General features: G+C 43.4%; 1 protein-coding gene across 2 annotated transcripts in view; it reads left to right on the top strand.

Annotated features, from left to right (window-relative positions):
- Window positions 1-23,712, top strand: part of LOC107375453 (uncharacterized) — a 47,183-nt gene that overhangs the window by 18,471 nt on the left and 5,000 nt on the right. The window contains exons 2-13 of one of the 2 annotated variants that reach the window (XM_054749799.2): window positions 8,055-8,155; window positions 10,050-10,179; window positions 10,257-10,306; window positions 10,655-10,760; window positions 12,170-12,328; window positions 12,407-12,515; window positions 14,398-14,459; window positions 14,543-14,668; window positions 14,753-14,847; window positions 17,339-17,500; window positions 17,583-17,779; window positions 19,375-19,504. In XM_054749799.2, coding sequence (XP_054605774.2) covers window positions 8,090-8,155; window positions 10,050-10,179; window positions 10,257-10,306; window positions 10,655-10,760; window positions 12,170-12,328; window positions 12,407-12,515; window positions 14,398-14,459; window positions 14,543-14,668; window positions 14,753-14,847; window positions 17,339-17,500; window positions 17,583-17,779; window positions 19,375-19,504 — 1,392 coding nt within the window. In that variant the 5' untranslated portion in view covers window positions 8,055-8,089. Of the gene's footprint in view, window positions 1-8,054; window positions 8,156-10,049; window positions 10,180-10,256; window positions 10,307-10,654; window positions 10,761-12,169; window positions 12,329-12,406; window positions 12,516-14,394; window positions 14,460-14,542; window positions 14,669-14,752; window positions 14,848-17,338; window positions 17,501-17,582; window positions 17,780-19,374; window positions 19,505-23,712 lie in introns of both variants that reach the window. The other variant, XM_015943995.3, reaches the window with a different exon arrangement.

Genomic DNA, 23,712 nt, shown 5'->3' with positions numbered 1-23,712 from the left:
CTCAAAACAAATTAAATCAAGTCAGAAATGAAGGTCTTACCCCTTACTGTTGCAAATACTACCAAAAATCCAATCCAAACATATTTGACCATAAAGCATCCAGATAGAGCATCAGGATTAGCACCTTCATAAGATACTAGTCCAGTCCCGTACATGTCTACTGCCCTCTTGTGGAGAGTCTAGGGGATGAGGGCCTATTTTATTTCTTTATTTATGCTTTATTGCTCTATTAATAAGTCGGTGAAATGCACAAACACAACATAAATACAAATACACAATATTAAATACACTATCATGGACCAGAGAGGTGAATGCAGTGGTGGCAGAGCCCTGCCACAAAAGCACTACGCCCTCTGGTGTCCTGGTGCCGAATAGCTTTGCAACACTCCCCAGTCAACGGGAGAAGTCTGAAAGGAAAACGTCTCCATCACAGCATGTGCTCGACTCCACCGAACAGATGGGGAAGTATAAATTTCAGTCTGGTTTTAGAGAGTATCACAGCACTGAAACTGCATTAGTGAGAGTTACAAATGATATTCTCATGGCCTCAGATAAGAATCTTGTGTCTGTTCTAGTCTTGTTAGATCTCAGTGCTGCCTTTGACACAGTTGATCACAATGTTCTTTTAGAAAGACTTGAACATGTTGTAGGGATCAAAGGAACAGCGCTAGGCTGGTTTAAATCCTACCTGTCTGATAGATTTCCTTTTGTAAATGTACATGACAAATCGTCTTCATACTCCAGGGTTACTTGTGGAGTACCACAGGGTTCAGTGCTTGGACCAATTCTTTTTACTATATATATGCTCCCAATTGGTAAAATCATTAGACAGCATGGGATAAACTTCCACTGTTATGCTGACGACACTCAGTTATATTTATCCATTAACCCTGTGAGTCGTGGAGGATGGCTGCTTATACTGAGCCAGGATCCTCCGGAGGTTTCTTCCTGTTAAAAGGGAGTTTTCCTCTCCACTGTCGCTGCATGCTTGCTTAGTATGAGGATTGCTGTATAGTCACTGACACTAGTCAGTGACTCGATGCAATTTGCTGGGTTCCTTATATAGGAAACATTATTTCTGATTGGCTTAATGAACTGTGAATTGGAATGTTTATTGTGTGAAGTGCCTTGAGACGACTCTTGTCGTGATTTGGTGCTATACAAATTGAATTGAATTGAATTGAAATAGGGAACACTCACCTCTTCCCTCGGGCATCTTTATTAAGACACATTTTGCTGGAACCGGCAACCCGCCGTGCCAGAGGAAACGAGACAGCGCTAAACGGCAGTCCAAACGTTTTTTGTTGTCCATGACTTTAAATGGTGTTTTCCTTTTGGGACTCTGGTAGTTTGGACACATGAACTGCGGCGGTTCGGCGAGATCGACAGCCGGATGGTCCAATAGTTGCTTTTTGTCTGAAACGTGTCATTGCAGAGGTGTTTAGACAAATCCGAGAGAACCACTTTATTAATGTGTTTTGATTTTTCAATTTCCACAACACATGCAGAGCTACAGTGTTAGAACATGTAGCTATGAACATGTTGCCTGTTCAGAGTGTGTTTGTGATCTCATCGTGGAGTCATGCTGCCTACATCCACAGATCAGTGGTTAGATCTCTGAGATGTTTGGAACAACCCAGCGTCGCTAGAAGAACTGATGCTGGTTTGAAAGCAGAGGGTGGTCACACCAGAGATTCGTTTGCCTCCACTGTTTACTCACTGCTTTTTGTTGACTGGTGAAAATAAATGATTTACCCTTCCTTTCTTGGAAGCATTCTTTGTTCGCAGCTTTATTTACACCCACCTAAAACTTTTGCACAGTCCTGTAAATGAGGTGTGGAAACGTTAGCTGAAAACATTTAACTGTCCCTGATAACTGCGGTGGTAAACGGGGTTTGTGGATCCGCCGTACAGATGTTCTCACTCATGCACAGCAGTCCTGGAACGCTCCAGAGTTTGACTCCTCACTGAGATTTTCCAGTCAGGTTCCAACTGTAATCTCTGAAGATCCAGATAGAGACGGAGTAACAGTTTATATTTCTGAGTGTTCAGTGTGTGTGTGTGTGTGTGTGTGTGTGTCCTGATGAAAGATGCTTCGCTGCATGTAGTTTGTTTATTTTCCGGCCTTTAAGCTACTTCTGTATGGTAGCTCGAGTCCAAACAAAACAATCACAGAACTGAAGTTGTCATTCTTGATGAAATATGAACCAAATCTCTGGTTTCTAAAGAAATGAATTATTAAAATAGTTTTATTTTTCCTCTGACACAGGAGGATTCAACGCAGGACTGAGTATTTAGTCATTTACTGAGCAGATCTGGGGCACGTTTGGTTTTTGTATTTAAACCTGAAGGGTGGGAGTCAGGCAGAGTAAACGATCTTGTGCCTCTTCCAGCTGTTCAGCTCAAGTGTTACCTTTTTGTTTTGATCTTAGCTCCCCATTCAGCTGAAATTGCATCCATTATGACATGGCTACAGTACCTCGAACACCTCCTTTGGGAGTCACAGAAGTTCCCCTTTGTTGGAACTCCTTTTAACTATTGTGTGTGTATTGCCCGTGTGTGGTTGGTCAGTCTGTTCCCAGGTTTTGGGTTCCTGTGACTCAGCATGCTCGCCTCCCTCACTCTTCTCTCAAAGAGCTGACTTTCTTTTCAAACTTGCGACACTGGCAACAAAAAAGCACAGCTTTTTGCCTCTCCATTTCACAAATGTGATGAAACACCCCGACTCTAAAGCGTTGCTTTGTTATTAACCTTGTGTATTTCTGAGCATGTGCACCAAACTCAGACCAACAAGGGTGAGAAAGTTCGTTTGCATTTTTGACCTTCTCTTGGCGGTACCCAGTCAGAATGATCAGCAGGAATTGTTTCCATCTCTCCGTTCCTGGCTAATTCTCCCTTTAAGGCGACATCAGGCCGTGTCTTTCAGCCTGCTTGAAAGTTCCTGTCCTTTGTTTGGATTGGGCTTTTTCATTCTCAGACAGTTCTCCATCCACCGTGGTAAAAAAATAAAAATGTCACGGAGAGAGACTGGAAGTAATTTCCTTGGGTTTTTAAATGCTGTAATGTCTGAGGTCAGACAGATTAAAGGTTCTGCCTCCTGTCCTCAAATTTAGCCAAGACTCATCATTTTTCTTAGGTGCCTGCTCATGATAAGTCATCTGCTTTGCACACAGAGCTGTCTGACTCTCCTCGGCCAGGTGATGAAGAGGCTGCACCACACTGGCTTTGCAGGACCTATGGATGGTGTTGCTGACACAGCAGCAACACCATCTTATCTGACTTCTATTCCCTCTAAACCAGGGGTGTCAAACTCAAACTCACACGGGGCCGAAATGAAACTCTGGGACGGAGTCGAGGGCCAAACTTAATATTTTTGAAAAAGTGACGGAAAATTTGCATTTTCTTTATCAACGTTTATGCAATTTTGAACCTTTTCATTTGGAAACAAACATATTTCTGCATTAACACTGAATGTGGAATAACCAGATGACACACGAGCAAGTCAGTTTTAAATAAAACACATCAGTGGTATTCATTACTTGTGGTATAATCAGTATTTTTAAAATCTATTCAGGATTTATGTTTTCTTGTTTATTCATTTTTCTTATTTTTTATTCTCCTTTTTTCTCCTGTAATACGTGTCATCGCTGCTGTGACGTCTAGCTTTCCCCACTGAGGAACAATAAAGGGATTTTCTATTCTATTCATCTATCTGCAGCCTTTCCACTTCCTGTTTACTGTAGGTTAAATCTTTTCTCACGGGCCAACAACAAAATAAAATATCATTTTATCTTAAATGAAAATGCAACATCTCACCTGTTAACTTTCATGTTTTGGAGCAGAAAAAGAGCATCAAACCAACATATTTAAAGCTCAGTTTGCTCCACTGGTTTACTGTGATGCTCACCTGTTCCAGCCAGATACCTGCATCATGGGGTTGACCTGAGCTGAGGAGGAGACTCCTGTTGTTTTGTTCATCTTCATCATAATAATGACAACATTAGAGGACAACAGGTGCTCACATAGATTTGTGCTGCTGAACATGTCTGAGCAGCTTGACCACGTTGTTGTGTGTCGGGGAGGAAACACAACCACAGAGCCGTGCTGGTTTGAGCGTGTCGCTGCTCGCTGGAGTTATATCAGCTCTGTCTGGACGTTAGTTGGAAAACTTTCTCTTTCAGTCGTGAACACATTACTGAGCGGCTAGAATCTCCGTTTCTGGGCTTCAACGTCAGAAAACAGCTGAGTGAACTCGGCGCTGAGTGGGAGGAGTGTAGTTTGTCTGAGACAGCGGAGCTGCAGACACCGGCAGCAGGCGCTGGAAAAAACACAAAGGAGGGGGGCGCGTCGGCTCCGTACTAACGCTGCAAAGCATCATGGGAGTTGTAGTATTTGCGGTAAAATCAGCCAGCGGGCCAGTTTTAATATGTTTTTGATATTTATCTTGCGGACCTCATAAAAATGCTCCACGGGCCAGATGTGTCTGACACATGTGCTCTAAACCCACATCCTTGTCAGACTGGCTTTTTAGAAACTAATCCTTGGGTGTGTGTGTGTGTGGGGGGGGGGGGGGGGGGGGGGGGTGTTCGAAGAATTATGCAGATTTTTTGATGTCACAGAGAGCCGACCTTTAAAGTTGCTGGTGAGTTTATAGATGCGGACGCCCTTCTGTTGCAGTTTTCCTTCGTCACTTTGGTTTCAACCGTCACAAATGTTAGCCATATTTGTGAACGACATAGTAGCCGTTTCCCTTTCAGTTCAATTAAACACAAATGCTTTTCAACATGCATCAGTTGAACTGTACGTATGAAGGCTTAGTAGTCATTCCCTATAAAAGAAAAAGTCATTGTTTTAGTTATCACACACACAAAAGTCATTTTCATGTATTCCTTTGTATTTTTATCTGAAAATGCCTCCCAAATGGAACCATTTCACTTAGGTGACATTTGGATTTGCAAGAATGACCTACAGTATGTTGAATGTTTCACTTCAGTCCCAAATACGGAATAATATTTTATTGACTTTGTCGTCAGCTTTTCTCCTTTGAATAAAACTAGAGGGTGACATAGTTACTGTCTGAGTTTGTGAGGTTACCAAGTCTGTGCCAAGCTAACAATACAGCAGCTGCATTTGCAGTTCGACACTGGCAGGCAAAAACTTCCAGAGATGCGTAAAGAACTGAAGCCAGTAAACAAGAGCGACCTAGAAGTTATTTGTTGAACCCCAAGAAGCCACGGTATCTTTTTCTTTCACTCTAAAATCAGGTGAAGCAGGCTGACGGCTAATGTTGGTCTAAATGCCAACAGTGAATTAGAAGCAACTAGTTATTTCTAAAACGTTCTCATGCCACTCTATTTCATTACCAGCAACTCAATATTACATTGAAATGTGTGTTCGAAGTGAATAATGAGTCAATTGTGGTGTTTTACTTCCTTTATAAAAACATCAAGATGGCAAATAACTGCTCTTCCTGTAGTGGCGTAGAAATATTACCATAATAAGTGTAGTAAGTGCTCCCTACTATAAAACACTCAAGATTGCTAACACCAGATATGACAATGTATTTATCTACATATCAGCTTTTGTATGACACGCTTTTGCTCGTCATCTAGAATCTTCTGGTGCTGATCCGTAACTGGCAACAGCCAAGCAACTCACGCGACGGGAGTGAGACAGTGAGTTATTTTGAATGGACTGCGGTACCCAAATGTGAACACCGGATGTCATTCTTACTTCATTTTTCCATATTGCACCTTTAAAATGAACTAGTTGTTCTATTTTGCACAGATACTGTTTAATGCATAACTATGCATGATAGGAGATCTGAGATGCTAGTTGCCTAAAATGATCTGGTTTTCTTTCTTCTTCGCATATATCGGCATCTTTTAGATAGGGTTGGATTCTACTGGTAAATTGGACGTTGGTAAAAGACGATGTTGAGCATCCCTAGTTCCAGTATGTACTGCAATAAAAAAGTGGTTTCAGGTGGACTTCTCATCTAGGTTTCTATATCATTTATGTCAGGTAATGTTATAACTTGTTTTTTGCTGAGTATGGTTTACCATTGAGCAGCTTTAGTCGGAAGGTGTTGCTTATGTTTGTACTTTGTTTTTGCAAAAGGAACGAATTAGAACTGCAAAGAGCATTTGCAGTAAAAATATACATATATAAATGTATGTATTCAGCGTCTTGTACTCCTTTACCTCTTTAAATACAGTAATATGTAAATGTAGATTCATTTGATGGAGCTGCTTTAGATGTGCTGTAGATTTCAAATTGCTGTGTAAAGAGTGTTTAGTGCTTTCTCAGGCAGCGTCACTGAGATCTGATTCATGCATAGGAATAGACTTACAGAGTGAGCCTTTCACTGACGAGAGGAAAATGCACCAGCTGGTGTGCAAACGTTGCTTTGCTTCATTACTCACAACGGAATAAAAATGCACTCGTGCATTTCCCAAAACAGGTAGTGCAAACTACAAAACCTGGTTGATAATCTGCAAAGGCATGCCACTCATGACATTCACGCCAACAAAAATGTTGGCGTCACCCAAATGAAAAGTCCTGACGCCAGTGTTTTTATGAACAAGATAGTGAAATAGCTTTGTCATGTTTTCATTACGACGGTGAAATCTAGGGTTAAATTACATGTTGCTGCATTTGGTGAGGTAAAAGAGTTCAGGACACTGAGCGTGTAGGTTTCATATTTTAATGCATACGCTCTTAGGGAATGGCTGTTCAGCATTTACAGGTATGATGCTTTTTAACTGACATGACAAAGCAAATAATGTCTGATGTGGAAGCAACTGATGTTGGTCCAGAAACCTTTTTTAATTGTTGGAAGGAATGGAAAACGGCTACAGCGATGTACACACATGACTACATGTTGAGCAGATTGAACTTGGAGTTCAGAAATGGACACAAAAACAGAGAAAGCAAAACCAAAGTTTGTCACTATAATGAATTCAAGCAAGCATCACAGTTAGAAAATGACTAAAAATCACCCGAAGGACTAGAAAATACATTTTTACCTCCAGAATGAACTAAAATACCCCCAAAGACGAGTGAAATGAAGGTGCATTAACACTGAATGTTAAAATCAGGGTGACAGTCACGCGACTGTCTGCTATCAGGGTGCGTGTACCACTCGCATGAAACCTGAATCACAAGAGATCAAAAAGACTTGTACTAAACGATCGTGTCCTAACAGCTTGATGTTCCTCATGGCGTTCTTTGCTTCATGAGAAATGGTGTGGCTTGTCCCTTCAGGTGTCTCCACAGCAAGTCATTCATGTCCCATCTTCTGCATCCTCTGCCCTCACATCAACTGACTTCATGGCCTCTTTCACAACATCCATGAATCTCCTTTTTGGTCTTCCTCTCAGCCATGTGGCTCCAACCTCAGCATCATTCTACCTTTATAATCACTGTCTCTCCTCTGGACATGTCCAAACCATCTCACTCTGGTCTCTCTGACTTTATCTCCTAAACATCTAACATGAGCTTTCCCTCTGGTGGACTCATTCCAGATCCCATCTCTCCTCATCACTCCCAAAGAGAACCTCAACATCTGGAGCTCTGCAGCTTCCAGTTCAGCCTTCTTATCTTCTCCTCCGTGTAACATCACCGTTTAACTGGTGTCCCTCTCATTTGCACCCGTGTATTCTGTCTTGCTGGGACCAATCTTCATTCCTCTCTTTTCCAGAGCTGTAGAAATCACCTAGTTGACAGCAGTGATTGCCTCAACAGGTCGTGTAATTAAGTATTAAGCGAAGGGAACTGTCATTTGTTTCTTGTTTGTTTAGTTAGTTAAATGACAAAACAGCTATTCTGCTAAATCACAGGTCAAAATCAGTCCTGTCACCTGTGGGAAAGAGCATGGGCCATCAGAGAAGCATGTCGTCAACCAGACAGACCTGTGTTTGACTGTTTGCTGAGTAACTCCACCAGCGGACTCCAGTCACAGCTGGAAAATGCCCTGGCAGCTGTGCAAAAGGGCTAAAGAGCACTAAGGCATAAGATGTGTCCAATATGAATGATTGTTTGTTACTTTTCAGATGATCCAAACAACAGAGACATAAGCTGTCCTGCCATGTTGAAGACTGACCTTCACCTGCTTTCTAACAGAGCTGGGATGGATACATATACTCACCAAAAGGTATTGCACAAAGCTGATCTGCATCTGTTCTGGTGGTTCTAAAAAGCATGCAAGGCAAGCAAAGCCAAACCAAACCGAACAAACAATGGACACGACTGCAAGAACAAACAAACAAACAAGATGGTGGACTGTGACAGGCCTGCACCAACCAGCGGCAGAGCTCACCAGAGAAGAACAAGATGGTGCTCGCACCAGAGCCGCAAAAACGTAGAGAATTCCCGGGGCCTCGTTTATCAGCCGTGCTTATGCACAGCTCTGTGCGTACATCGTGGGTAGGAACTATTTTACACATTGTGTGGTGTTCATCATTTACCTGTACCTGAAAATGTTCCTGAATATAAGAAAACTTCAGACCATGCATAGGAACAGCACCTAGAACTGCAAAACTCAAGGTCCCAGTCATCCACTCATGCTCCTCATCCACCTACGATTTGACCTAATACTTCGGTGGAAGAACTGCAGAGTCACAGAATTGTTGTTACAACATCCGACGGGAATCTGACGTTGTCGAACGGTTGTTGTGTTTATTGAAATCACAATTTTGTCTCTTCCCATTTTTATTATATTTTAATCTTTTTAATAATCAGTATTATTTTGTCTGTAATGTATTAATTTATTTGTTTTTGTGAAACGCCTCGTGATTTTGCTCCAGCTGCACTAGATAAAAGATCATTTCTATGTTATGATTAAGGATTTGTCAGTGCGTGCTCTCTGGAGTAAACCGTGAGCACACTGACAGGAGATCCTTCTGGAGCTATGCGGTGATTTGGGACCCATTATGGAGCGACATGTAAACCGCACAAATCCGATTCCAGTTCATATTCTATTTTACAACTACGAGAACCTCCAGAACCTCCTCTGCTCCTCGATCACACACGCAATGTCAAGAATACCAGACTGAATGACAGTTCAGAAGAGGCTGCGCTCTTGGACATCTCCGAACACCATCCAGAACGACTCCTTAAATGTAAATGATAACCCGTTACTCTACGATTTATCATGGTAAAGATTTTATTTATTCCTGATGGGAACCTCTCCTCTGTCCCAAACACGTTTATAACATCTGCAACTTGCTTGGTTTTGTTGCACTTTGGCAGCCAGTGTCTCAATCTTTCAAGTTTTCTTTTTTTCTGGGTAGAACATAGAACTGAGGATGTAGCGTGACCAAATATGGTTAATTGAGGGAGTTTCTATATGTAAATGACTGAGAACGGATGAGCACCTGGGTACGCACAGGTGGGATTTATCATCAGATAAGTGCGGAGGAACATGCGTATGAGAGGACACCGTATGTTTCATAAATCAGGATTTTTATCATTCGTATGAATATTCTAAATTTCATTCATAGGAATGTATTTAGGAATATTTCTACGAACGTTTGATGAATGAAGCCCCAGGTTCGGTCTCCTCCAAATGGTTCAACAGGTGATCCCGGACGAGCCCCTATTTATGTCACAACCTGCCTCATTGGGACCACATGATAAAATGGAGACTGAACAGATTTTGGAGTTTGAGAGTAGTTTTATTGAAATCAGCCTCCAAAAGGTCTCACCTAAATGCCACACAGGCAGGAGCACCTGAGGTGGTCTCCCTGAAGCTGCACCAAGCATGCTTTTATCCTGCACCCACCGGTGCAGCCACTCAGAGAAATCAAGAGCTGCAAACAGCTAGGCCAATAGAGCCGAGGGATTTAACGATGTGCATGCAAAATTTAAACGATCTTTAATTAATAGTGTAGATCACGAGGTAAAATGGCTGACCTCCATGGTGGATCCACAACTTTATCAGTGTGCTTGTTTGGCTGTTTTTTAATGTTGAAGCAGAACATTCTTGAAATGTGTCTAAACTACTTATTTCTGTCTAATGGTGTGAAAAAAACTTTGTTACATAACAGCGGCCATTGATGCGCTCCTGCAGCTTTGGAGACACAACAACTCAAAGCTCTACTTTCCAAACGTTATCACAAACTACAAACCTGTGCAAGGAAAGGAAGGGATTGTCTCGAGAACGACGCAAAACTGTTGGTGAGTCACTTTGAGGAGAGCTGCTGCTGCACATGATGTAAACTCCGGCTCATTTATTCATTTTCTGCTTCATGCAGCGTCATGCATCCCTCCTTCTATGGATCAGAATGGAAACTCCACTGAAAAGGTACCGTCCCTTCGGTGAACATCAGCACCCTGTTGGGCACTTAAAGACTGAGTTTAATTTATATTACCAAGCTTTCGTGCACTGTACAACATTCATATCGCAAAAACAATTATCAAGGTTAATTCCATGTTGTAACCCATCAATGTCAAGTGAGTAATTTAAATAATTACTGGATGCAAGAGAAGCTGAATATATAACAGCTGCACCTTGCACTAAATCTAGTCTGAAACAATGGAATTTATTCATTTAACTAGGCTTAATTACAGAGATGAGTGCTTCTTAGGATCTGGCTTCATGCTCCTGCAAAATGTCGTACAGCCAGCATGAATCTAGCCTCTGTTTCTCCAGGATGTAAACAGGCAAGTGTATAAATCTCTCAGTGAGCTGAACACAGAGGAAGTCTGCAAGTGGTTCACCAGTATTGGCCTGCAGAAATGTCTCCCTTTCATCAGAGGTAAAACATGATCTTGTGTCTCATTGCCCTGTTTCATTTCACCACAGCAAAATCAGACATCACAGTTTCATAGAACACAGTGTCAATAACTCAAGGATCAAAGACATGAAACTTGGCACCGTAAGTAAAGCATTATGTTAAACCTCCAGCATGTCAGACTGAGTTGGATGTAGAAGAACCGTTTTGGGTGTCTTATTTTTTATGTAAAACTCCTTTTTAGGAGTGAAACATCTCAGCTTCTTGTGGAGGATCCCAAGGGTTTCCCAGGTCAGAGAAGAAATATAATCCATTCTGCAAGTTCTGGGACTTATCTGGAAATCCACCAGAAGGAGGCAACCAGGAGGCAGATGCGTCACTACTTCAGTTTGCTCCTGTTGATGCGTCAGAAGCAGCGGCTCTTCTCCATAAATGAGTCCAGCTCCCCTATGGAGAAAGCTCATTTTGGCCAGTTGTACTCAAGATCTTGTTCTAGGGCCAACGGGTTAGAATAAAGACTAACCAGTAATCTAAAAGCTTTTTATAACAACTCAGCTCCTTCTCTACCACAACAAACCATAGAAAAGACCTCATAACTGAAGACTAAGCCCAGATCCAAGAATAAAATGCCATGATACCTGAACTCCCCCACTTGAGGCAGAGACTCAATCCCAACCCAGAGGGAGCATTCCATGTTTCATTTTGGCCAAAAGCCATGGCCTCAGATTTGGAGGGGCTGAATCTTATCCTGGCTGATGGACTTGGTCTCAAGACGCCAACAAAACTACATCAAAGCAGTGGTGAGATCCTGAGGTTGCCGAACAAGACACCCTCACCTCCACAGGTACAACTTGAGACTCTGTCCATGAACACCACAAACAGGATTGGGAATTAGCACTAGGAATGAGCTCAAATTTGGGACAAGACTGTGTAAAGATTCTTGCTCTGGTCATGAAGGCACCATGTAGCCCTTACAGTTGGCCCCAGTGATCCCTGCTCCCACGGCAACCCCCACAGAATCATTCAGGTAACATGGTCACGCACCTTCTCCAAGTACTAACATGTAGACTGGACAGTCAACCCTCCAATAATGTCTGCTCTTAGTATGACCCTTCCACTTTGCCTTGGGAGACCCTATCAGGGCCCATGTGGGAATTTGAGTCAACACACTCCCCAGATTTAGAAGTGTACTCAAACATCTCCTCCACTTTAATGCGGCAATTCAACGAAGAAGAAACATGTTTCTAACTGTCTATTTCATCGCCACATTCCAAATTTAGAGATCATTAACAAAAACAACCAATTGGTCTTTAGATTCAACTCCCATCTTCAGGATCACCAGGTTCTTCTCAAAAGTCAAAGATCAATCGTTCAGCCACATTCACTGGATTTCTTAGAGTGTGCTGGCTTACCAGTAAATGCTTCTTTTTCAGAGGCTCAGCTGTGTGGAGCAGATTTAGCCTCAGTGGATTCAACGACTCTGGACATCCTGCACATCATCACCCTGGAGGACAGGGAGCAGCTACTCTCGGCCATTTATAACGAGCTTCACCCTCCGAGCACAATGACTCGGACTCTTGACTCGATGCTTGGTAATCATCATTCACAGCTGGGCGTTAATTAATGCAAATTTTATGTACTCATACTATTTTATGATCCATGGTCTTTAGGGCCTGACAATGTGGAGACCTTCACCGCAACTTTGGCATCAATGACCAAGTCCAAGTCCTCTCCACACGTAAGCTGCCTGAGCATGCGTCAACGTTCTCTCAAACTAAGGTAAGGTAAGGTAGTAACTACAGACATGGTTTCAATGCAATTCAAGAAAATGTCTTCCTGATTCGGAAACATAATAAAAAAAAGTAACGTCAGATGTTATATTTCCAAAGACCTACAGGCCAGCACCTATGGGGTCTAAAGCCTAGTTCATGCTTCTGCGTCTGCGTCGGTACGGAGACACGCAACACCATTATCCGTCCTCGTGAGGGCTTTCCAGCAGGCTCGCAAGGAGCCGGGCCCACTTTTCCACACATCCGTTGAATGAGATGGAGAATGCAAGCTTGTGATTGGTCAGGACACCACTTTCATCAACAGCACCGCCATGTCGCCCTCAAAAACATAAAGAAAGCTGAAGATACCTATAAGGAGTAGGGGGGTGCCGGTACGCCTGACATCCTGGTTCGGTACATACCTTGGCTTAATATTACGGTTCGGTACGTTTTCGGTACAGTAAAAAAATTAAAACGTTTTTCTTTTGTGTAAACGGTAAATTCTTTATTTCCATTTAAGTTGAACATTTACTTGCATTACATTCTGCGAGATATTCCCAGTAAATGAAAATTAACATTTACCATAAAAATAATAAATAAACAAAGTGCAAATGAAAGAGCTGGCTTATCTACTGAAATAAAGAATTATTGTGTGCATACATCAAAACTTTAAGAATTTTCAAAGTGCAACTATTCTCATAGTCTCTTGTAAACTCTTTAACATAAAAAAATAAATATATGCAAGTTTAAATACTTATTTAGGAATCTGCAAGATGATTATTGTGTTTTTTGTTTTTTGAAGAACTTAAAGTGTAAATGAAGGAACAATCAGAATTATTCAGATTGAACTAGGTTAACAAAAACATTTTACAACATTAGGAGTTCCAGCTTGTTGCCTTTTTAGGTTCACTCAACCTTCATGTTTTGCCAGAAATTGGTCCGCATTGTCTGCAGAAAGGCCAGATCTGTTGGCTGTTACGACATCTCCAGCAGTAGAAAAATCCCTCTCGCTGGGGACAGAGGACGCTGGTATGGCAAGGTAGCATTTTGCTAGCTTGGCAATGTGAGGATACATCTGTTCATTGCTACATATCTCACTGGGAAGCCGTAGTGTTCCCAAACAGGAGACCTCAATGACAACGGTGGATATTCGAGCTCTTCCTTTCCCGAGTCGCTTGCCATAACTTCTGCGGCGCTCCACCATGTGTTTAGTTAGCATGCTGTAGGTTAATGTGCAACGCAATTAGAGTAGAAACTCGGTACGAAAGTGCGTACCGGACCAACAGGGGCGTACCAACACATTCGAATACACAGGGGCATACCGGCCCACCCCTAATAAGGAGACATGTAGCAGCCAGAAGAATGGCTCGTGGAAAAACTCTTAAAATATGAACGTTTTATTCACCCGTGACTGGAGGAGTTCAAAGATACACAGCAAGCATTTTATGAAATGATGAAATGATGAAATGATGGGAAACGGGGTTTAGAGGTGGCGAGCACATGAAGACGTGGAGGAGAATGAGGGACACATTTGTCTGTGTTAAAAAGTCACTGAAATACAAAAAAACAACATAAACACAACAGTAAATGAACTATCTTGGACCAGATTCATGACAGGAGACCCCAGAACAGCGTTAAGCCCTCTGTTTTCCTGGCGGGGAATTACTTTGCAACACTTCCCAGGAGACGGAGACGTATCAGAGCAAAACGTCTCTGTCAATGCGTGCTCCTCTCCCTCGTGGAGCTGACCCAGAAGCACAAACTAGGCTTAACTCGACATATGCAGGAAATTCTTCTGAAACTTTAAACTGCTGTGTTTCAACTTTCCAGTGAGTCAAAACATCACCGCAGAAACAAAACTATTTCATTTGTTTGGTTTTTCTCTACAGCAGAAACCCCTCCCATAACCTCACCGCGTCTCGGACTTCTCAGATGATAGAGATCACAATTAATGGTGATTACCTGCAGAAATGAGAACATTTGTGTGCTAATGATTCATTTTTAGCAGATCCTTTTGCCATGCCTGTTGTCTTACAGCGTCAGAACAGATAGTTCATCTCAGAACTCCAAAGGAAACGACAGTAGGAAAAATCATGGGTTCGTGCGTTAAAATGCTTGGAATGACTGATGATAAGAGCTCATTGATTCTAAAGGAACATCAAGGTATCTCATTTGATATCATTTCTCATTTACTAAACATAAACATGTAACTCATAAAGTATCTTTTTGTGTGTTTTTACTTTAAAGATTCACCAGAGCAGCTTTCCCCAGATCGGCAGATTGGCTCCATTCTGACCTCAAAGTCAGAGAACGGACAGCTGGAGCTATACCTCTGTAAAACGGTACGTATCCTTTAGCTAATGCTTGCTAAAGCTGCACTGAATTGGGTGAATGGAGTTTGTGGCTCTAGATCGGACGAGGACAGACCGCTCCCACGGAGTTTGGAAAGTTCTGTTTTAAGTGAAGTACTGTGGGAATGTTGATGACATGCTTTTGAGTAAGATATTGACCAGTGGATCAGGGCTTTGTTTTCAGTCATGAGAGTTTTGACCCTGCCTGTAGTGGTAAAGCAGAGCCTGAGCTGAAAGCCTAAGCTTTTAAATAAGTGGTCTATCTATTCTCCAACCCTGACAAATGGTCATGGCCTTGGATCTTCACTGAAACAATGAGAAAGGAGTCCTTTTGGGTGGTTAGGACACCTGATTAGGATGCCTCCTGCTCAACGTCTCTTGTAGGTTATCAATGGTTGTCCCTCTGGAAAGAGATTCAGAGAAGACCCCAGAATTGCCATAGGGAATATTATATCCTCTCTGGCCTTGGAACACCTTCAAAACTCCCAGTAGATGTCAGGATTTTGGTTGAGGAGCCAGGTATTTTAATGATAAAAAACAGGAACATGGAGGAAAACTGGGAGGAAAACAACAGGAGGATGTGACGGGTATTGCATGATCCGGGGGAACTTTAATACTGAGGGTTGTGATTGCAAAACGGGTACAGGTGAGCCAGTGAACAACAAGTGTGCATGATCACTGACTGGGGAGAATAAACATTAAAGTGACAATGTGTCAATTTTACCGTTAATCTCTGGAAATATCCATCAAATTGAAAATGAATAAAGTGACACCCAGTTGTTGAAAAATGATGGCGGCTTCGTACCGTATAACCATAAAAACCGAGTGTAAAGTACATAGGGCGTGGGCCTAGTGTGTTTGGGGGACGCCATATTAAACGCCATTTTCCCTTCTGGCTGGCTCGGGTCCTGCGCCTGTCGATGACATCACACTAGATGATTGGCTGGACGTATGACTTATGAAAGTTCCGTTACCACGTTTAAAAACATTTATTATAACAAGTTTATTAACAAAACTGCCAAACTCTTTCCAAAACATACGTGAAGGAACAGAATGGAAAAAGAGATGCATTTTGTTTTGGCCGAGCGATATTGCCGTAGTGTGATGTCATAATTGGCAGGTGCAGGATCTCGAGCAGATCCGGAAACTACAGCGCCAGAAAAATCACCATTGCCTTCTCTTGATGGAATTAACTGAAGGACCATCAAAGTCTGAGGAGTCACGCCAAAGCCGATATGATGTAAAAAATACCTTGAAATGTATGTATGTACTGTCATCAGAAAACTACTCACTGCCACTTTAAAGAGCAGGGTCACTAATACACCAGTTTTAACTCGTTATTCTTGAAAATGATCGGTCACTCCGAGTTTAACATGCAGGCTGAACGTAGAAACAGTCTCTGTTTCCTGCTTTTAGCTTTCGACAGAGACAAAAAAACGCTTGGCTCAAAAAAGCCTGAAGATCTGCATCACACTGTCATTTAACATTCATGGACTCACCCATTCTGGCTCGGGACGGGGGAGCCTGCTGTTGGTTTAGCATTCAGGAAACAGCAGGGATTGTCTCGACTAGTAGAAGCTAACTCTTTCAATTCAATTCAAGTTTATTTATAAAGCGCCAAATCACGACAAGAGTCGTCTCGAGGACCTTCACACAGTAAACATTCCAACACAGGTCAGGTCATTAAGCCAATCAGTAAAAAGTTTCCTATATGAGGAACCCAGCAGGTTGCATCGAGTCACTGACTAGTGTCAGAGTCTTTACAGCAATCCTCATACTAAGCAAGCATTTAGTGACAGTGGAGAGGAAAACTCCCTTTTAACAGGAAGGAAAGAGTTGCTCTTAGCATTAGCAACTCCACCACATGGAAGAACTCCTCCAAGCTTGTGTTATTTGTGGAAGTAAAACATCAACGAGTCGACTAGAGATGGCTGCAAATGTATAAAAAACATGAGTAAAGTTGAGCTGGAACAGTAACGTAAGGGGACCCAAACACAAGGACAGAAATACTCTAAAAGGAACATTAAACAACATAAACTGTTAATCAAAAAGGGGCGAAAACTACGATGGAATTAACTGACAAAAAACTGGTAAATTGCGTGTAGTTGATGCAGCGTGTTCTCATTTTACAACCCCCCAAGGCGCTTTACAACAAAATCTGTCACATTTGGTCATTCTCTGCCAAGACCTTAAGGAAATGGTACAATGGTAAATGGCCTGTATTTCTGGAACCCCCCAAGGTGCTTTCCAACACAATCAGTCATTCACCCATTCACACACACGTTCACACAATAACTAACATAACATGAATTAAACCACCAATTCAATAATCTACAGTCCAACACCCAACATATGACTGTAGATGCGGAGGGGTCTCAGCTTTCCTCCTGTGCCTTTTGGGCTCAACCTTGCAGAAGTAGTGGGAAACAAACGTGTAATTCAAATGTACACAAACTCATTTCTGGGCTATTTCACACCGCAGGATAAGTCCACAAGCCCTGATTTGCACCATACCCCTGAAATCAACAGCCCTAAAGAAACCGACAGGAGCAACGAAAATGTCCTGGACAACCACCCAGCTAAAGAAGAGAGGATCAGGGAATTAAACCAGCAGGTGGATTCGCTCCAAAATGTTGTTCTTCAGGTTCGTATCGCTGTTCACGAATGACAGCGTACAACTTTTCAAAGGCCTTTACGTTGACCATTTTCTTGGCTTCCTTCTAAAGGTGCAGGAGCTCCATCATGGCCTGGTAGCATTTTGTTCTGAGTTGAAGACCATGGACACCGATGTGAATGTGGATGGGCTTGGGTCTGCTGAGCTGAGAGAGAGGCTGGAGGTGGTAAACAGCCAGCTGATGGAGAAGAGGCAGAACTTTCTGATCCTCAGAGACAACGTGAACAATTCCACAGCTCACGGGAACAAGTGGGTCCACCGTTTCAAAAAGCACATTACAGTTATTGAAGTGATGACACCAAAGTATTCTCCGTTCAGGAAGGGCCAATAAAATTCACCAAATCAGATCAAACCATTAAAACCACCTTCCTTTAGGTGGAAAGAGCTGCTTAAGGAAGCCACATCATCGTGATTTTAACTGGTTTTTTCTTTCACTTTGTTTAAATACTTGGTAAGAAGGAAATCTACTACAGATTTGTGCAGCATCCCAGTTCTAATTTCACTCTATGGTTGTTTTGTTTAGAATTACAACTTTCATTACATTTTCAATTCAATTCAAGTTTATTTATAAAGCGCCAAATCACGACAAGAGTCGCCTCAAGGCTCTTCACATAATAAACATTCCAATTCAGGACAGTTCATTAAGCCAATCAGAAATAATGTTTCCTGTATAAGGAACCCAGCAAACTGCATCAAGTCTATACAGCAATCCTCATACTAAGCAAGCATGCAGCGACAGTGGAGAGGAAAACTCCCTTTTAACAGGAAGAAACCTCCAGAGAATCCTGGCTCAGTATAAGCAGCCATCCTCCACGACTCACTGGGGATGGAGAACACACACACACACACACACACACACACACACACACACACACACACACACACACACACACACACACACACACACACACACACACACACACACACACACACTCACACACACACACACACACACACACGCACACACACACACACACACACACACACACGCACACACACACACACACACACACACACACACACACACACACACACACACACACACACACACACACGCACACACAAATGCTAACGACACTCAGATTTATATGAAATCCTGCAAATTCTTCCAGCTTTGGAAAACCACTGCTCGTTTACCACCATAAAAACTAAAATGTCCGCTTTTTAAAGAACAAATAAACAAAAGTAACAGGTAGGTTTAAGCCAACTTTGACTGGGACAAAAGCCAAGCCTTAATTTTAAAAATGGCCTCGAGAAGGCTGCTCCATTATTCCCTTCAGTCGGGCTCTGACATGAGCGTTACGGTTGTTTCGTTCAGACTCCCGACCCGTACGTGCACACAGGAACAAGTTTCACCTTCCCAGTTTTACTTCCCTGGCTTCCGGTCCAAACTATGTCACAATCCTGCTAATTGTGGCCTGCTTTCATTTGTTGATGTTCATTTATGTTTTAATGTTTGTCAGACAACTCACATCAGACATTCTGGACCTTTGGTTTTATGCTCAGATAAGACCAAACCCATCACAACACCAGCATTTTCTTTTAACCGCTGCTTGACATAAAAACACGCTCACCCTGGTCACCGTTGTGCTCGATGTTCTCTGGCTGCTGATGCTAGACGCGGACCAGGACTCGTGTTCACGTCGCCTCTGAACGTTCACTTCTCCACAGGTCTCCACTGGAAGTGAACTATGTGCTCTGGCCGTTTAACTCTGGTGAAACCTCCATTCAGTTTTGACAAAAGTACATAATACTGGCGTGTAAAAGCGTGTTTTATAAATCATGTTTGACTTTAAGTATAGGTGCGGGTGGCTTTCTTTGACATGCGGTCTCTCTTCATTCAGACAGTTGGAAGTTCGTCTCCTGGAAAAGATGAAGCTCAACTGCCAAGTCTTCAAGGAGGAAATTACCATCGTGCATCTCAATCGGCAGGCTGCTCATCTCCAAAAGGCTTTGCAGGAAAGCTGTGTTAAGGTAGAAATTTAAGGAGCGTGCTAAATATCCATCCGTCCGTCCATTTTCAGCCGCTTATCCAGGGTCGGGTCACGGGGGCAGCAGCTTAAGCAGAGAGGCCCAGACATCCCTCTCCCCAGTCACTTGGGAGAGCTCCTCTGGGGAATCCTAAGGCGTTCCCTGGTCAGACAAAAACAGACTGCCTCCATCGTGTGCTGGGTCTTCTTTTAGGTCTCTATCCAGTTGGACGTGCCTGTAAAACCTCACCAGAGAGGCATCCAGGAGGAATCCTAACCAAATGGCCCGAGCCACCTCTACTGGCTCCTCTCGATGTAGAGGAGCAGCAGATCTTCTCCAAGCCCCTCCCGGATGACCGAGCTTATCACCCTATCTAAGGGGAGAGCCCAGCTACCCTGTGATTTGGCCGCTTGTATCCACAATCTTATTCTTTCTGTCACTACCCAGAGCTGATGACCATAGGTGAGGGTTGGAACGTAGATCAAAAGGTACGTTGCGAGCCTCACCTTCCAGGAGAGCTCTCTCTGAACCACAACGGACCGGAACAACGCCTGCATCACTGCAGACGCGGCACCAATCCGCCTGCCCGTCTCCTGCCATCCCTCATCCGTGAGGGTTAGGGTTTAAGCAACAGCATGTTGCACCAAAATGTGGGAAAGCAGTTTGGTCAGAGACGGAGAATGTTTGTATTTCTAAAAGTGGACAGTGAGAAACCCGTGTCTGCACCAGAGCAACTTTAGATACAGAGAGAGGCATGTTTGGTATGGAATAATAAAATCATTTCACTTCAGAAGCGGGGTTGTGTTTTTAGGAGAAGCGATGCCAGGGCAAACACCGATATCGAGCCTTTTTTAACCACAGCTGGCATTTCTGCCCGCCTCCTCACAGACAATCAGGCTGGAAGCTGAAGTAAACAGAAAGTATGTTTGTTTACTTCGATCACAAACCGTGGCACAAATCGTCTCACGGACACAGCTTTCCAAGCAGAAGCTGAGCTCACACTCAGCTTTTCTGTTCAGCTGTGCACTTACCCGCTTTTGTGAGAGGGAATATCCAGAGCAGGAGTGAAGTCATTTAGGTGAACATGCACTATTTGCTGAGAAAAGGATGTTTAGCACTGACATTCGAGAGCCTGTGACCATACCAACAATGGAATGTGTGTGACAAAAGCAGCGAGGGAGAAATGGGCCAGTGTGTGTAAAACTATCTGCATCTTTACCCAGAGGAGCTCCCTTCCTTCTTAACGTGGCTCTTTTATCTGCTCGGAGGAGCCCTAACGAGACGCCATGAAAGGACGCACGCGGCTTTGGCTTTGAAAGGTGCCCCGTGTCACGTTGCCACCCTGAGGCCACACTTTTTTAGGTGCCGAGTTTGTGGGAAAAGCAGCAGCACTAATGTTTATCATATGACCTAATCAGAGTTAACACATAGGTCAGAGCTGAGGAGCAGTCTGGGAACTGATAAAGCCACTGTTCAAATAAAGAACAGACCGCCCAGTGTTTGGTCTCACAGGCTGCGCCAAATTACAAACAATAAGGAAATATTTCATCATCGCCGCTCTAATCAGGAGGATCGACTGGAGAGCATCAATAAAAGCAGCAGAAAGGGAGGAAAAGGGAAAACGGAGGCAGGGAGAGAGGGGTGGAGGGCAAACGGCTTTAAATCCGTTCCTCAGCTTTGATGGTTTAAAAACCCGAGGCAATAAAAGAGGCTAAAGCAAGAAAGTGATTGATTCTTCCTTTCCCCTGAGGCACATGTGGTTTTTAAGGATGAAGAGAGTTTAGTTAAGAGTCTTCCTCCTCGTGTCCTTGACACGCTCCTGGTTGGAGAGGCTGATTATCTCCGGTTGTTGTTTAACTGAAGTCATAATAAAAAAAGCTGCAGCTGATCAGTCTGGTTGGATAATCTCTAACACTTCATCATTCCCCTTAGTCTGCTTTTAATCCCACTAAAAGTTCATTCGCCCACTTCCGTGCAGATCCGTGGTGAACTCCCAGCTGCCGAGCCCAGGTAAGACGGGATTCGTGGACAGAAAGTAGCTCAGCTGCCTGACGTCCAAAACCTGAGCGAGCTCCAAGGGAAAGGATGCACATTAGTGTCTCGTCGAGGGGCTTCGGCGGCGTTTCCCTTCATATATCCTGTCTGGCCCGTTTGTCTAGAGAGAAAGAGAGAGAAGCCTTAGCTTTGACCTCTGACCCTTCCAAAGCTGCTGCTATTGCTGTGAGGCTTTCACACGCCATGTGGGGGGAGAAGAGTATGCCAAGAGGCTGGATAAGGAACCATTGGAATTTCGTGGTCAGACTCACAAGTTATTTTGGATTCCTGCGAGCTACTTGCGGTATCATCTCTCTTAAAGCTCATCATTATATCGTGGTGGCCGACTGTCTTTGACGCAAACTCACTACTTATCTCTCGGGGACTTCTATGGCACTGTAGTGGGATGTGAGAGTTTTAGGGGGGGATGATATTTGGGTTTGTTTTATGATTCAGTGGCACAAAATCTACACGGATTGGCGGTCTGAGACTTTCTAAATCCCCCCAAAGCTGAATAAAACACTGAAACTCTTATTAAAAACGGATCAGGTTTATTTTAGGTCTGCGTTACTCTTGTTAAATTTTTAACGTTTTAAAGAGCAGGTTCACTGAGAAACCGTTTCATGCGTGCTCCTGCCTGTTTAACATACAAGCTAAACATGAAAATAGTCCTTCACCCCTAGTTCCTGCATTAGCCGCCAAAAGGAAACAGGTGCGGAAACTGAAAACACTTAATATTAGCCTTCATGGACTCACCCATCTTGGCTTGTGGCTGGGGAAGGCTGTAGTTGATTTAAGCCGGGCGGACACTGTGCGACTTTTTCACTCGCAGCGTTCAGCTTCAGCTCAAACGGTACGACTTCCTCGCAGAGCAGATCTCACGAGTCAGGCGCTCACACTGTACGACCCAGTTCTCGCATGCGACCTGACTGCTCACACTGTACGTCTGGTAGCAACACGTCGGCCCTAAAAATATGCTAAAAATAGCAGTTTTTACTCAACACGTCAGACTTTTTTGTCTTGCCTGTTGTCCTTCGGGAGTGCTGCAGGAGGACACACAGGGATTTATGGGGGTTGGATGAGGAAAACGAAATAAAATAAAGTAAATCTGTGTTTTGTGATCGGTTTAATTTGACATGAACACGACAAACACGCTTTCTTGACAATCTTTGTGAGTAAAAAAACGTGTAGAAACAAAAACGAACAGCGTGTGTTATTAGGGAAACAGCGGGCGAGCGGCGTTGATGCAGGATTGCGCATGCGCCGTGAGCGGTTCTGATACTTTTTGGGTCGCAGCTGCTCGCAGCGCCGCTTCAACCCTCATGAGGAATGAGCTAAATATCAAACACGCCAGAAGTCCGTGCGAGCTCACGATTGCTGATCGGCAGCTGGTCACGTGGTGTTAATCGCCTCTCGTAACCCCCTGTACACTACACGACGCTCGGCGCTAAACTCGCCCCGATCTCGTGGATTCTCTCACGAGTGGAAAATCGGCTCAAAAAAGTGAAAAAGTCGCACAGTGTACGCCCGGCTTTAGCGTCCAGGAGAGAGAGCAGAGCATGTCTCGGCTAGTGGAAGCTAACCGTTAGCGTTCTTAGCTCCACAACATGGCAGAATTCCTCCAGGCTTGTGTTAGTGTGGAGAAAAACGTTGCAGAGCGAACAGAGTCGGCTGCAGAGTGATGTTGCTGTTAGAGAAATCAGAAGAAAGATGTTTGCATAACATGAATACAGTATTAATGAGTAAGAATTAAAATCCTGTTGTTTTCAGCCCTCTTCTCCCCCGGCTAACCTCTACTTCCTGAAACAGGAGAGCCAGAATACCGTACAAGTCATTAATTCATAGAAGAGACCACAGCAAACGTATTGAAAAGAATGAGTGAATGAGAGCTTTAGGATTTCTAGTAGCTATTTAAAGACCAAGTTCACTAAGAAACAGTTTTTTGTTCTACCACTCTTTCTTGCATTAGCCGCGATTAAAAAAAGACAGATTAGAAAAGCCTTACTCTCCCATCTTGACTCACGACAAGGAAGGCTGTAGTTTATTTAGCATCCAGGAGAGAGCAGAGCACGTCTCAGCTAGTAGAAGCTAACCGTTAGCAGTAGCACCACATAGCAGAACTCCTTCAGGCTTGTGAGATAATACATCAATTTTGCAGAGCAGAGTCAGTGGTAGAG

The sequence above is a fragment of the Nothobranchius furzeri genome, chromosome 12 (genome assembly GCF_043380555.1).
Source record: "Nothobranchius furzeri strain GRZ-AD chromosome 12, NfurGRZ-RIMD1, whole genome shotgun sequence".
Taxonomy (NCBI): domain Eukaryota; kingdom Metazoa; phylum Chordata; class Actinopteri; order Cyprinodontiformes; family Nothobranchiidae; genus Nothobranchius; species Nothobranchius furzeri.
The sequence above is the reverse complement of the archived record's forward strand: the minus strand, read 5'-3'. Positions and strand labels throughout refer to the sequence as shown.